The 12692-nt window shown below is 35.5% G+C and overlaps 1 protein-coding gene across 4 annotated transcripts in view; it reads right to left on the bottom strand.

Moving 5' to 3' along the window:
• Positions 1 to 293: 293 nt before the first annotated feature.
• RPAP2 (RNA polymerase II associated protein 2) overlaps positions 294 to 12692 on the bottom strand; it is a 42675-nt gene continuing 30276 nt past the window's right edge. For 2 of the 4 annotated variants that reach the window (XM_075039012.1, XM_075039009.1), the window contains 2 exons: positions 2349 to 2498; positions 294 to 1748 (listed from right to left, as the gene is read on the bottom strand). In XM_075039012.1, the coding sequence (XP_074895113.1) occupies position 1748; positions 2349 to 2498 (151 nt within the window). In that variant the 3' untranslated portion in view covers positions 294 to 1747. Of the gene's footprint in view, positions 1749 to 2348; positions 2499 to 9843; positions 12341 to 12692 lie in introns of those variants that run through there. The other 2 variants (XR_012652057.1, XM_075039011.1) reach the window with 2 other exon arrangements.

A 12692-nucleotide genomic window follows, 5' to 3' on the forward strand; every position in this document is an offset into this window, starting at 1 on the left:
TATTCACTCTTATACAAGACCATACGTTTCCTACACAGTAAGTGCTGAATACCAAGCCTAAAAATAACTAACAAAAAAATGACACCACTAAACTGACAGGAAATGTAAAACCTTCCAAATGAGAGCCATCGAACCTGATGAAACACAGTCATGTTCCTGGTATGATGTGCATTTGTAATGCCTTCTAGGTGTACGCAGTATAGCAGCATTGTCATGGGGTAGTTGTAATCTTTATGCCCCAAGGTAAATGTACATGGAACAGAACAATAGCTTGCTCAGAATCTACAGTGAAGTACTAGCTAAAAATAGAAATATATTTAACTTCCAACATCAGAAGCAGATAGATATAAATTCAAGGTTTAAGTTTTGCTCAGAGTATCATACCTATCTTTTGGTAAGGTCTTGTCCCTTCTTTGCATATGTATCAAGTAAAAAGTTTTCCATCATGGTACAACACCAATGTACCTTCTATCCAGATTACATCATGCATTCTTACGAATTTGATATCAGACATGCTCTGATCACAATGGGTATTTTTCTCCTATTGCATACTTAGAAAAATGCATAGCTTTAACTCTGCATTAAACGTTTTCCTCATTCTAAATTGTTGCTTTTACAAGTTGTACTGAACATAACTTCCCATTATAAGGTAAGTTAGGAAAAGTGAAGCATCACGTAAATAAACTCTACTGCACAATGCAGCTTCCAGGGAAAAGCTGCATGGGCTTCTGTGTGTTGGGGGCAATCAACATATTTATCCCGATTATCATGAAGGAACTACACAGCAATAAACTGAGTGCAGAGCTCCCTTTTGGTGTCTAATTACAGAAACAAAACAAAGGGAATAAACTCTAGTTTTTTTGAATGGAGTTGCTATGTGGCAGCCCTGGTAAGTCTTGCTTCAGCCTTAACTAGTGCTGGCATTTGCTGCAGACTAAGCACTGTCAGTTACAACTTTCTTCTCAAGTCTGTCAAAGGACAGTGGCCTATGAAGTGAGAACTATGCAATAAACTATATTATGGAATCATTAAGAATTACTAGTGGATTAGTTTTAAATTGCATTTTATGATCAGTTAGTGACAGAAGCAAGCCTAAACACACTCAGTCTAAACAACACAACTCTTAAATGAAATGACTACTGAAAGAAAAAATTAAGTTTTTAGTTATTAAAATATATTTTTAAAGTCCAAATTAGTAACAGTTAGAGGCTGTTTAAAAATAACTTTTACACAAGTTCAAAAACCAACCCTTTTCTTAGAAGTAGCAAGATAAACAGGCTTTAGATCAGACATCTTTGTGTACTGTCGTCATCATTCTTAAGGATCATTGCTCCATGCATTGGGTCAACTGGAAAAATGTCAGCAGCAGTGTTCTTAACACACCAGTCTAATATGCTTCCCCCCCCCTAATTCCTGTAGACAAATTTTGGCTGAAAATTTCCAAAGCAAGAAAAAAACCAAACCAATCCAAATTCCTTTCTACTGCTTTTAAACAGACAGTTTTCAGATGACCCATATTTTAACTAGTTCATGCATACCTTGAAACAACTGCTGTTATGGTCAACTTCTCCACAAGACTTCAAAATTCTTATTTACAGGAAGGAAATGAAAAAGCAGAAGTACAAGCAGTACAATTAATACTAAATTTCATTTTTCATCTAAAAAAAAGTTCCAACAATTGAAGGTGTTCTTTTGTTCTCTGTGCCACTATTTCAGATAGTAGGAGATGTTAAGACAATCACCTTATTCTGTGGGGAACAAAGGAGTGAGATCAGTAATGTTAATACACTAATTACTTAATTAAATACTATAATGCTATATTCATCAAATCTGTTGAATACGATCAACATAAATAAAGTACTTGCTTTTAAATTTTTCAGCCTACCTAGAATGTAAAATCTAATCTTAGTAGTATGCAAAAAATACATGGCTTTTAGCTCAATTTTATATCACAAAGACTGAACACAACAATTTCATTTTAATAATTAAGAAACCCCGCTAAGACTTAGCCATTGTAGCCACACAGAAATTTTTTAAAATAAATTGTAGTAGAACTTGAGTAAAAATTTCTCCCAAAATTGCAGTAAACCAACTATATATAAACCAGCTATATATTTGCAAAAGATTAAAGTGATAAGTAAGCAGCTGGCATTTACTGTAAGTGACAAAATGATGACACTCATTTCCATACCATATACATTTCTTTACTTTAAAATGTACTTTACACATTTTCTACTCCGGCTGATATGATCTGCAGTTACTGTGCATACTTACAAAATGCTGAAAATTAAAACCGTTGTTAACTGGCTTAGTTTTATGACATGCAAGATAGCTTAAAATTGACTGACCATTCAAGTAGGCAGTCCTTTCTAAATATTCTTGTTAAATTTTCCAGATCTTCATTTTTGAAATGCAGTTCTTCCAGCAACGTAGTCAGGAACTGTGTGTACATTGGGCTCGTCTGAGTATTCTTGAAAAGTGGAGTAACTTGTGACAATCTGGCAAAAAAAACCCCAAACATACTTGATACAGAAAAGTGACTTTTCAGTGTCAGATGTAAAAAAAGCAAAGCTTGTGAATTTGAATGACTGTATTGAAGAAAGGCAGTTTATAAAGCCACACTTGATTCACTACAGTATGTAAGATTGTATGTATTATATACAGTATGATCTGTACCAAAATATGAATTTCTATTAAGATGTAGTGAAACTAAAAAAAAAATCTAATTAGAAAAAAGAGCTAGTAGTTTGTATGCCTCTGATCAGTTGTATAATGTTATATAATGTAGACAAACAAAATTCAAAGTGCAAAATGTTACATAATTACACATAAGAAAGGAAAGATATCCGTCATTATTTTCTTCTTTACCAAAAAGCTTTTAAACATTCACACTGTAAAAGTTTTATATTTTACTCATACAAAGAACTATACAAGAGCTATAAAATTCTATCTTAAAGTAACCAAGAATAATATTTTAACTACAAATTATTAACAAGGCTCCTTGACAGAAGTTGTACTTAGTTGGTAAGTCGTACACCGTCAAGCTTCATAAAGACATTCAAGAGGGTTGGTCACTTGGACGATTCTCCCCCTGTTCTGCATGCCATAAAACACAAAGTATGTCAAAACAGCAAATGTATTTTGCTTTAATCTGAGATTTCTCCAAACACACAGAAGCCTCTCATAGAGGCATTTTGGATTATTATTAATTTTACTTGACGCACACAGGCACGAGACATCAATTAAATTCTCAAACTGAGGGGCAATTGGAATAATCAGAGCAATTTGATTTCTTAGTTTTGACAGTCTATACCTTAAAGCAGTTTAAATTATACTTCTTGGACATTGAACTGTTTAAAAAATAGGCTTTAAGCAAGCCAGACAAAACTAGAACAAAGGTCATTTAATCTTGAGAAGTTTTTATATGTGATACTAATCTTCAGTTTTAAAGCTGATACTATAGCAAAGATTTGCTATACTGAAACTATTTTCTGTTTTGGTAACAAAATTAAGTGCCTAAAGTCTCAAAGTGGCTGCAGTCTTAAGAGTGCTTCAGAAAAATAAGAGAATCAAAGGGGGAGTGAGGGGGAAGAAACCGTATTTCTGAATTCAGCTCATGAAGTTTAGCTTTAAAATTCAAACAATACTTGACTTTTCAAAATTTGCTATTTAGCAACAACATTTTACAGAAAATCCTGCATTTGGGCCTGATTTTCTGAACTGCTGAGTAGATGGAGTTCATCCAGTTTCCACTGATTTTAAAAATAACAACGAATGGAAAGCTGAAAGTAGTTGCCAACTAGGAGAATAAAGTATATACATGAGAACAGACAATGGAAATAAATAGGGCATTCGTGCACATCGTGAAAGAGAATGTTATTAATCAGCTGAAATAATGGAAACTGCAAGGCATGCATTACTGTATATTGCATTTAGTTCCAGAATCAACAAGAACAGCAACGGAAGGCATAAACTTCAAAGGATCCAAAACCAAACATGCATAGTGCTGCTGCTAAAATGCATTCCCCGGTTTGGAAGGAGCTATCACCATGCAGATCATCTACATATATAATATCTGTATGGAGATGAGGTGAAAAGTTGAGCTGTCGGTTTTCATTCGTGCTTTAATTTTACCTGAATCTATTTTTATCCTAAAGTCCTTTCTTTTTCTCATAATTCTATTGCAAAATATTGCAAAGGTAGTAGTAGCTGAATTTACTTCCTAAGCATAAATATATATATAAAAAAATCTTTAATGAACAAAATCAAGTATTAAAACTTAAGCTGAATGTTAAGTAACTTCAACACCAAACGTTACTGACAAGATCGCTTAACAAGAACTCATATCCCAACAACAGTTACTTCATCTTGAATACTGTATTTAGATAAATAGTGCCATTGACACCATATACAAAAGAGTTATTTTAGACTATGTTTGTGAAATGATGTACTCTTAATAAGAAACTCAAGGTGGTCTACAGCTTCCTAAAAACCTCCCAGCTCAGAAAGCCTTTATGTGAGTTACAACTGAGATCAATCACCCTGCAGTCATTGGCATTAAGACCATCTCCACTTATAGCTGCACATAAAAGAATATTTTAAATTAAGCAAAAATAGTGATAGAACACAAACAAAGGATCTTACAAGACATAGTAAATAGAGTCCCTTAATACAAAAATAAATTTACAAATAAGTTTTATTAATAGACTTCTAATGAGTTAAATTATTCTCCATTTCTTTTTGGATTCCATTTCAGTGTGTACATTTAGCTAAATCTTTCAGCTACCAAACACTGATGCTTGGTGAGAAGGACTTTAAAAGATGCTCAAGGTAAGGACATAGTGTGGAAAGAAACAGACTTACGCACAAACTCTGCTACATAAACCCTCCCACAAAAGAGAAGGATTCACAGTTGGATTTGTGATTTTTGGACTGAGGCCGCTAGGTTTTGTAATGTACTGCATGACAGACAGGACTGAGTTGTTTCTTTCCCGGTGAGAGGTATAGCAGTTACTATTTAAACTGGGAAAACTGAGTGCCTCTGCCCAGGGTTGACGATCTGGAGGTTGATTTTTGCATTATGATGCTTTTATCAGCAGGGGAGCAGAGAAGGTGCTGATAGAAGATCAGAGTAACCATTTCAGAGTGTTAGTCTGGGGACAAGGATAGTGGGAGAAAGACCTGCAGATGCATTATTACCAGTCCTCAATTCGCCTTTCTCAGGCGAATATGAAAAAAGACTGGTGGCATAAACAGTCATGACTTCCTGAGTGCTGGTGCCAGGTGGCTGTAACACTGTGAAACACTCTCTTGGCAATGTTGTAGGTTTACATGCATTTTTAGCCAAATTTTCTTCCTCCTGCCTTAGGCTTAAGAGCACATTAATAAGAACATTATTTTTTCCAAATGAGCAGAAGACTTGTGCAGTTTTAAGTAACATTCTAAATCTAAAATCTTTATACCATGAAGCTCACATGTCAAGCAGTCTGGTTTTTTAATTTTTTTTTTTTTTTGGAATTGCAGTTTGTGCTATTACATAGTTTCATGAATTACAAACATGTCCTAACTATCAGACCCTGTTTAAGACACTCTGTTTAAAGAGTAGCTATTATAGCCCACACTAAGAAAGAAAAAGGTATTGCTATTGTCAGAGAAACTGCCAGGCACGTTTTAGCTGGGGATCAATTTTTTTTCCTTATCTGAATTTTGTTTAAAAACTGGTTAAGCTACTAATTATCCGATCAGCAGGAGACTAAATCAAAAAGTAATTTCAGAGAGGCATGTGTAAGTTTCTAGCAATTAGTTAAAATCTGTGTCTAGATGGGACATGTGAAACATTTACAAATATATGTACAAACACTTTAATCTTGGAAAACTGTGTCCTTTCAGCATTTAAATGATGCTTTAACTTGTCGTTTGAAAAGCAGTTATCATAGAGTACTTTTCTACTTTTAAGTGCTGTTGGAACAGAAGCAGAAGCTTTTGTCTGCAAAAGAAGCAAGTGCAAGTTGCTAGTTTGGACTGAGTGGTAAGTTCCATGCTCTAAGTAACACTGGCCCAATGTATATTTGAGGCACTGGACAACAGAGCTTTAAGGGCTGTGCTCTCATCCTTACATGAAATGCTAACTGAATTAAACCACAATTGTATGCAAATAAGCCAGAACAGTATTCAGAATCAGTATCTTCAAGTCACCGAAAGCTGCAATGACCCTATCTCTGAAGAAACTACCGTGACTAATTCAATTTAATGATACACAGGATTTCAGTTCAAGGATCATGGAATTGCCTTGACACTCTGCAGCATCTTGAAAAGACACAGAATGCAAGTAGGAAATAGGATACTTGGGACCACAATCATAACAACTGGCTACTCCAACAATGAAAAGAAAAATATAAATTCTGCTTTTCTGTTACTTCTTTCACTTGTTGCAGCATTAGTATGGAACAAACTTCTATGAATAAAGTCAAATAAAAATAAGAAAAGCAAAAGGATTACGTGATTTTAAAACAATCACCTACAGAAGCACACAAACATAAATGTTACTGTCCAAAGTTAAACACCCATGCTTCAAAGGCTTGCCTTCAGCACACCCGTTAAAAGGAAATGTTCATGCTCAGTTCATGGAAAAGTAGTACAGCATGTATCAGACTTCATGAAACAGTGCCGTTTCCTGCACACCCACTTACACCATATGGTAAACAGGTCTTTTTTTAAACTTTACAAAGTGTTAAAAATGTCAGACTATATCTGATTGATAAAATTCGTATTTGCTGGCTATTCCACATGTGTTACACGTTCAAGGAAAAAAAAAAGTGAAATTCATGTGAAGACCAAGCTATTAAATGACATCTGGCTATTGCAAAATGTTTACATAGTTTCAGTCCTTCAACTCAAAACCCAATCTTTCTATGAATTAGTCGCCTTACAAAAACATTTGACAAGTATATTTAGGAGTTTAACCTAAATTAAAATATTTTTAGAAGTCAGTCACATTATGTGGAGTAAATTTCATTAATTGGTATGGTAGTGTGCACAACCTGGTTAAGGTATGCATAGATCTAAGAACAAGACAGCGGAATACATTCAGAAAAGATGATGGTGGAGTAATATTTGTATGTAGTTAAAAGCACTAATTGGCACTTCCTAGCCAAAGGTGTGAATATCCTTTCTAAAAAAACCCTAATTGTACAGTACCATCCTCCCCTCAGATATTGGACTTCAGGAAAACCTTTCTGGACTTTTTGTTTAAGATTAATTCTGTGATCCCCTTTGAAAAAAGTTAAAATTTTCAAAGCCACCACTGTGATGTCAGCCAGCTACAACTCTTTGAAATAGACGCCTGAAAACAGGGGCAGGAACACAACCACCTAAGAGTTGGGTTCCCTTCCATTCCACAATCTTAGTCACTTAAAATTACATGAAAAGTGTTGAGAATTTGAGTGCACATAAATTTACCCCATATCATGCAAAGCACTTGTATACTCATGAAGAAAAGCAGTATGCTTATTCTCAAAAGAGTAATAATTAGCTCCTCCTAGAAAAAGTTAAGTATTGCCACTCTTCCTAACTTTTTCTAATGGCAGAAGCTTAAAAAATAAGTCACTGATTGTGGCAGAAGCCATGGATATGAACACAATTATTACCTTGTTCGGCATGCTTGGAACTTGAACAAGAACAGAATTACAAAGAGAATGACGGAACAGGCAAGCACCACCTGTCCTTCCATAGAAAGCTTTGGAAAATAGAATATAAACATTCTTGCCAGTTATAGGCATTTGAGCACTGCGAATAAGACTCTTAACATAATCATCGCAACATAAGATTTTTGCTTTTTAATTCTCTCAGTTTCTTTCTACCTTTTGTTTTACGCTCTTAAGACTGAATTTTTTTAAGAGCATCATAACCAGGATGACTGATACCTATTCTTCTATCAGAATGACAGAGTTGCACTAATGATCACAAAAGTTTCTTGATCACTCATTTCAATACATGGAAGTGAAGCAAGAGCTGGCAGCACTTTTTATTTTTCCTTCCCCACCAAAAACACAGACACAGACTACCACATATATATGCTAGAGAGGGTGCCAACAAGCCTCTGAACAAGGTGCCATCAAAAGACTCTTGCTAAGGGTCCCTACCTGCAAGTAAGTCCAATGCATTTTTTGCTGTCTTTGTCACAAATTGGACTATGAGCAATTTAGTCCTCTCATCCCACAAGCAGTTTAGCTGAAGGCCTGGTAACATGCTCTATGTACACTTAACAAAGAATAAAAATGCTTACAAGCCTCTAACATCAGTTCGGGTGATTTAACATAGCTATTAAAGGTTCCGAGAGATCAATCAGCCATTCCAGCAGTGTGCTGTTAGCACTAGGCTAAAGTATATTTGCTCCATTGCTATGACATAAAGTCACGTCACATTGTTAACAAGGACTGATTTAAGGAGAAACAATGCTAAAAAGATGAGGAAGCATAACCATGCAGGAGACACTCTGTGGAGTGCCATCAATCATTATCTGTCAACTACTACAATAAAGCATTAAATAGAACCCTATCTGAATAGAAAAAAACCCCTTTATACTAAAAGTCTTCCAGGGTATTGCCAATATTCAGACACAAATGAAAAATATTTTAATGGAAACTCTGCATTGAAGTGTGTTGTTTGGCAAGGACTGGTTAGTGATCCAGTGCTCTTTTTGTGATCAAATGGCTCCGAAAGCAGAACACCTTATCGAAGTCTCAGTGTTTCATTCAAAAGCAGGGAATACCACCATTGTGTGGGTCACAGAAAATGGAAATTAATTTGGAAGTCTGTCAAATTTCCATTCAAAACTCACACTTGCAAGACTATTACGAGTCAATTCCGGATTTGGAAAATCGAAGTCATGAATGCAAGACAGCCCGTCTTTATGTACTTAGAAGAATTAAGTTACAAGGCCATAAAACCACAAGATTTTCAGCTTTCCCCACCCTCCACATGTTTTTTTTGTAAACATTTGGGACAGTATTACCTAAATATCAAGTGTTTTTGAGATTTCTGAAGAGTATTAACATTTCTTCTTCCCAGCTCTGTAGCTACCATTTTGAGTTGAAATCATGAGGGAAATCATCTCTGATTGCTTCTACAAGGTGTAAAGGATTGGAATGGTACTGCATGGATCAAAACAAGCCGTATGCAGCAATGTCAGCTGGCAAGTGGTAGGATAGGGACTGTTTTTCAAACTGACCCTGTAGAAGACACTGTGAAAAGGTGCTCCACTGGGGAGCCCAGAACAAGCCCTTCTGCACTGGACAGCTAAGCTGAGCATATTGTACCACCTCTTGGACCAAAGGCAGGCTATAAGGCAGTACCAAAGAGGATGCCATTACTTAGACAGGAGCCCCTAAAATTGTTTCAGTAATACAAGGTACTTTGAATTCATAAACAGCCCAAGACTCCTTCAGCAGCTATCTGCAGTAAACTTCCTACTCCTTGCATTTCAAGGGGAAGAGCAAGCACAAAACCTCATCCACAGATTTAAATAAACTTTTGAGCAGATTTATAAAAACTAAGTATCAGTATGATACTGCAGGTCATTCTCAGTAATAGTTCAACTCATTTAGTGTTAAAAATCCTCTATAAATACACAAAGCCACGTTGAATGAATGAATGGGGACAACCATGCCATTATAATGTGTTCTACTTGCGTCAACACACAAGGACTGGGGTGTTTTGGTTTTGTGGTTTGGTTTTTGTTTTTTTTTTTTAATACTTCAAATGTATTTGCACTACTCATGTTATAGATTTGATAGGCTGAGCAATGCAATAAAAATGTTATTAATCAGAAATGTCATTCTTTTAATATAGCAGTTTTATAGAATACAGTCTTAGATTCCATTTTAATTATGTTCCTATGAAGGAAGTCTCCAACACAACTGATTAAACAAAAGTAATTGTTTTGTTTAAGACAAATGGCTAGACTGAGTCAATACAACAAATGTTACAGATCAGCAATAAAACTCATTGAAATAGATGTGCATTGCAGCCCATAGACCATCTGCCTGTACATACAACTGGAGTGTTGCCAATGTATCAATCACTTAATAACAGTGCCTCAGTTGATGGGGTGAACTGAAACTCTTGCTGCATTTATCTATTTCATGAACCCCTACCAAAAGGGGCTCAGACATTTTGACAGAGTAAGTCAAAGCATCACTGTAATTCTGAATGTTCTTCACAATATATTGACTGCTTGCTTATTTGAGGTAGAGTCCCCTCACTTACCAGTATATCACTGGATACAGTACACTTGTCTAGGGACAGCAATTTTGTTAGTAAAGTATCTTAAATCACAGCAGAGATTTCCACAGACCTTAAAGCATATTGCATCCATCAGGCAAAAGTCAGTATCGGACAGAGAGCTAATCTGAAGCACAACGTGAGTGTAGTTCTAAGTTAAAGAAAGACGCAACACCAGGGAGCTTAAAAAAATTATAACCTTTGGTATAATTAAGTGGTTACACAAACATACTGTTTTAACATACAGTCAGAAATTAGAAAACATCACAGCCTCAACCTAGCTAATTTAGCTGTTATGCTCACAGTTTTGGTTAAAAACCCCACTTGTTTCTTATAACTTCAGTTTGAGCACAATTTAAAAAGCTCAACATTTTAAAAAGAACCTTAAAAGCAAAAGACTGTCTCTAGAGTGAACATTTACCATTAGAACACATTAATATTTGACAGACGATCTTGAACTGGAAGCATCTAGCTTCTTAAAAACAAGATGCAGAAGTATTTAACTATATCTCTGGAATTAAGTCTTCTTTTAAATTAAACAATACTAATTGCTGAAAAAAAGTAATAACGATCAGTGTAATTTGCAACTGAAATTAAAGCAACCTCTAATTTGGGGCCCTTTGTTAGCATACCCTATCGGTCAGAGAGGGAAGTAGGTATTCAGGGGCAGTTTTCTTTAATCTCCCCAAATTTATTCCTATATTCTGCTTTCTTAATGAAAGATAAAACACTCTAAAGCCCACAGTGTTGAATCTTAGCAACTGACAGAAATAAACAGGCAATTTTCTTACTGAGGGAAAAAAGCTACTTCTGGTCTAGTTTTAAATACAGCCTGAAGATCCTGTTCTCATCATAAAGACAAGAATTTTGTAGCTAAAGTGCAACTTATGTTTTATTTATTTAACTTCCTTTCATTATTGTGTACTGACTTGTCCACAGAACCCAGCACAGACACTTTAATCCTCTGATGGCAACAGAAACTAAATTATTCATAATTTAAAATTTTTGTCCACTACATTTAAATCAATGCTACAAACACTGATTCAAAATCAACGACTGGAATTCCTACATAATCCAAGTATACGGCAAAACTTAAGGTTCATTCAAAAGTTAACTCTGTTAGTTGTTTCCACTTACCTTCATTTGTTCCTATGCAGCTTCTACAAGTCTGTTCAAGAGAAATGTTCTCTTTGATACATGTTTATGTATATACTTAAACAAAATACATATTTTTCTTCCTTTAAGTTCACCTTCCACACACACTCTTTATATAGTTGGTGTCCAGACATAAGTCACCTTCCACTCCCTTTTAATGGGGCCAAAATTTCACTTGTGGTGCAGCCAGATGGATACAACTAACAGTAAAAGCAAAGCATACCTACAGTAACAAGGGTTTATCTAACCATTTGATAAAAGTGCTTACTAACAACTGAAAAAGAGACAATGGATTTGCTTACTCCTTCCTTCCCCCCACTCCCCCAAACAGTTATTTGTATCCAAATAGGCAACTGGCAATTCAGAAAACAATCTGAGGCGCACCTAAAGCTGTACCAGCCCGAACACCACCGCTTTCAACGGCAGTGGTCAGGGAGTTGGGTCAGGCCTTTAGGAGCAGGCTGTGCAGCAGAGTTCCCTCGTGTCATACCATGCTCCCCTCGCATGGGCTTTGGAGGCCACATGAGCATTTGCAAAATACTTTACTGGTTCTACTCTAACATACCATATGAGAATTCACGTTTTGTTTTTCTGTTAAGCTGCATAAGGAATTTTTTTGGAAAAGCACTCCTGTGTTTTAACTGTACTATGCAGGGGAGACATGTTGAGGCAACAGGCTTATAGCTACCTTATCAGGTACAGAAACTGTTTATTTAAAATGGATTTAATAAAATGCAAATGTTCTGGATCTTTGTATTTTTTTTAAACCTAACGAACAAACTATTTGCATGAACAGCAGGATGTGTTGTTTATGCCACTTTTTTCCTCTCCCCTGAAAGTTAAGGATCGCTCCATCAGCTGCCAGCTGTTACTTCTAACAGCCAGCTGTATAACTTCAAAGGTCCTGCAACGAAAAGGTTTTATAATAATGTCACACTGATACAATAAGATACAGAAAAGGAAAAAAACTCAAGTAAATGCAGACTGTCCTCAAAATATTAACTTCTGGTAAGATAGATGACCTTTGACTTTTGATGAAGGACAAGTAAAACACTTTCTTATATATAAAAACATTCTATTTGCATCATTAGGTCAGTAATTAATTTTACAGGCAAAGTAAAAGTCTAATGCAAAGGACCACCCAAAATAAGTCTGAAAATACATAATGTGTTCAAAGAAACTATGGTGAGACATTTCATCAAATGGTGTAACAATTTAGTATAGCCATTTATTGCTATTTGTGTCAGTTCTGAACA

Source organism: Buteo buteo, chromosome 10 (assembly GCF_964188355.1).
Source record: "Buteo buteo chromosome 10, bButBut1.hap1.1, whole genome shotgun sequence".
NCBI lineage: Eukaryota > Metazoa > Chordata > Aves > Accipitriformes > Accipitridae > Buteo > Buteo buteo.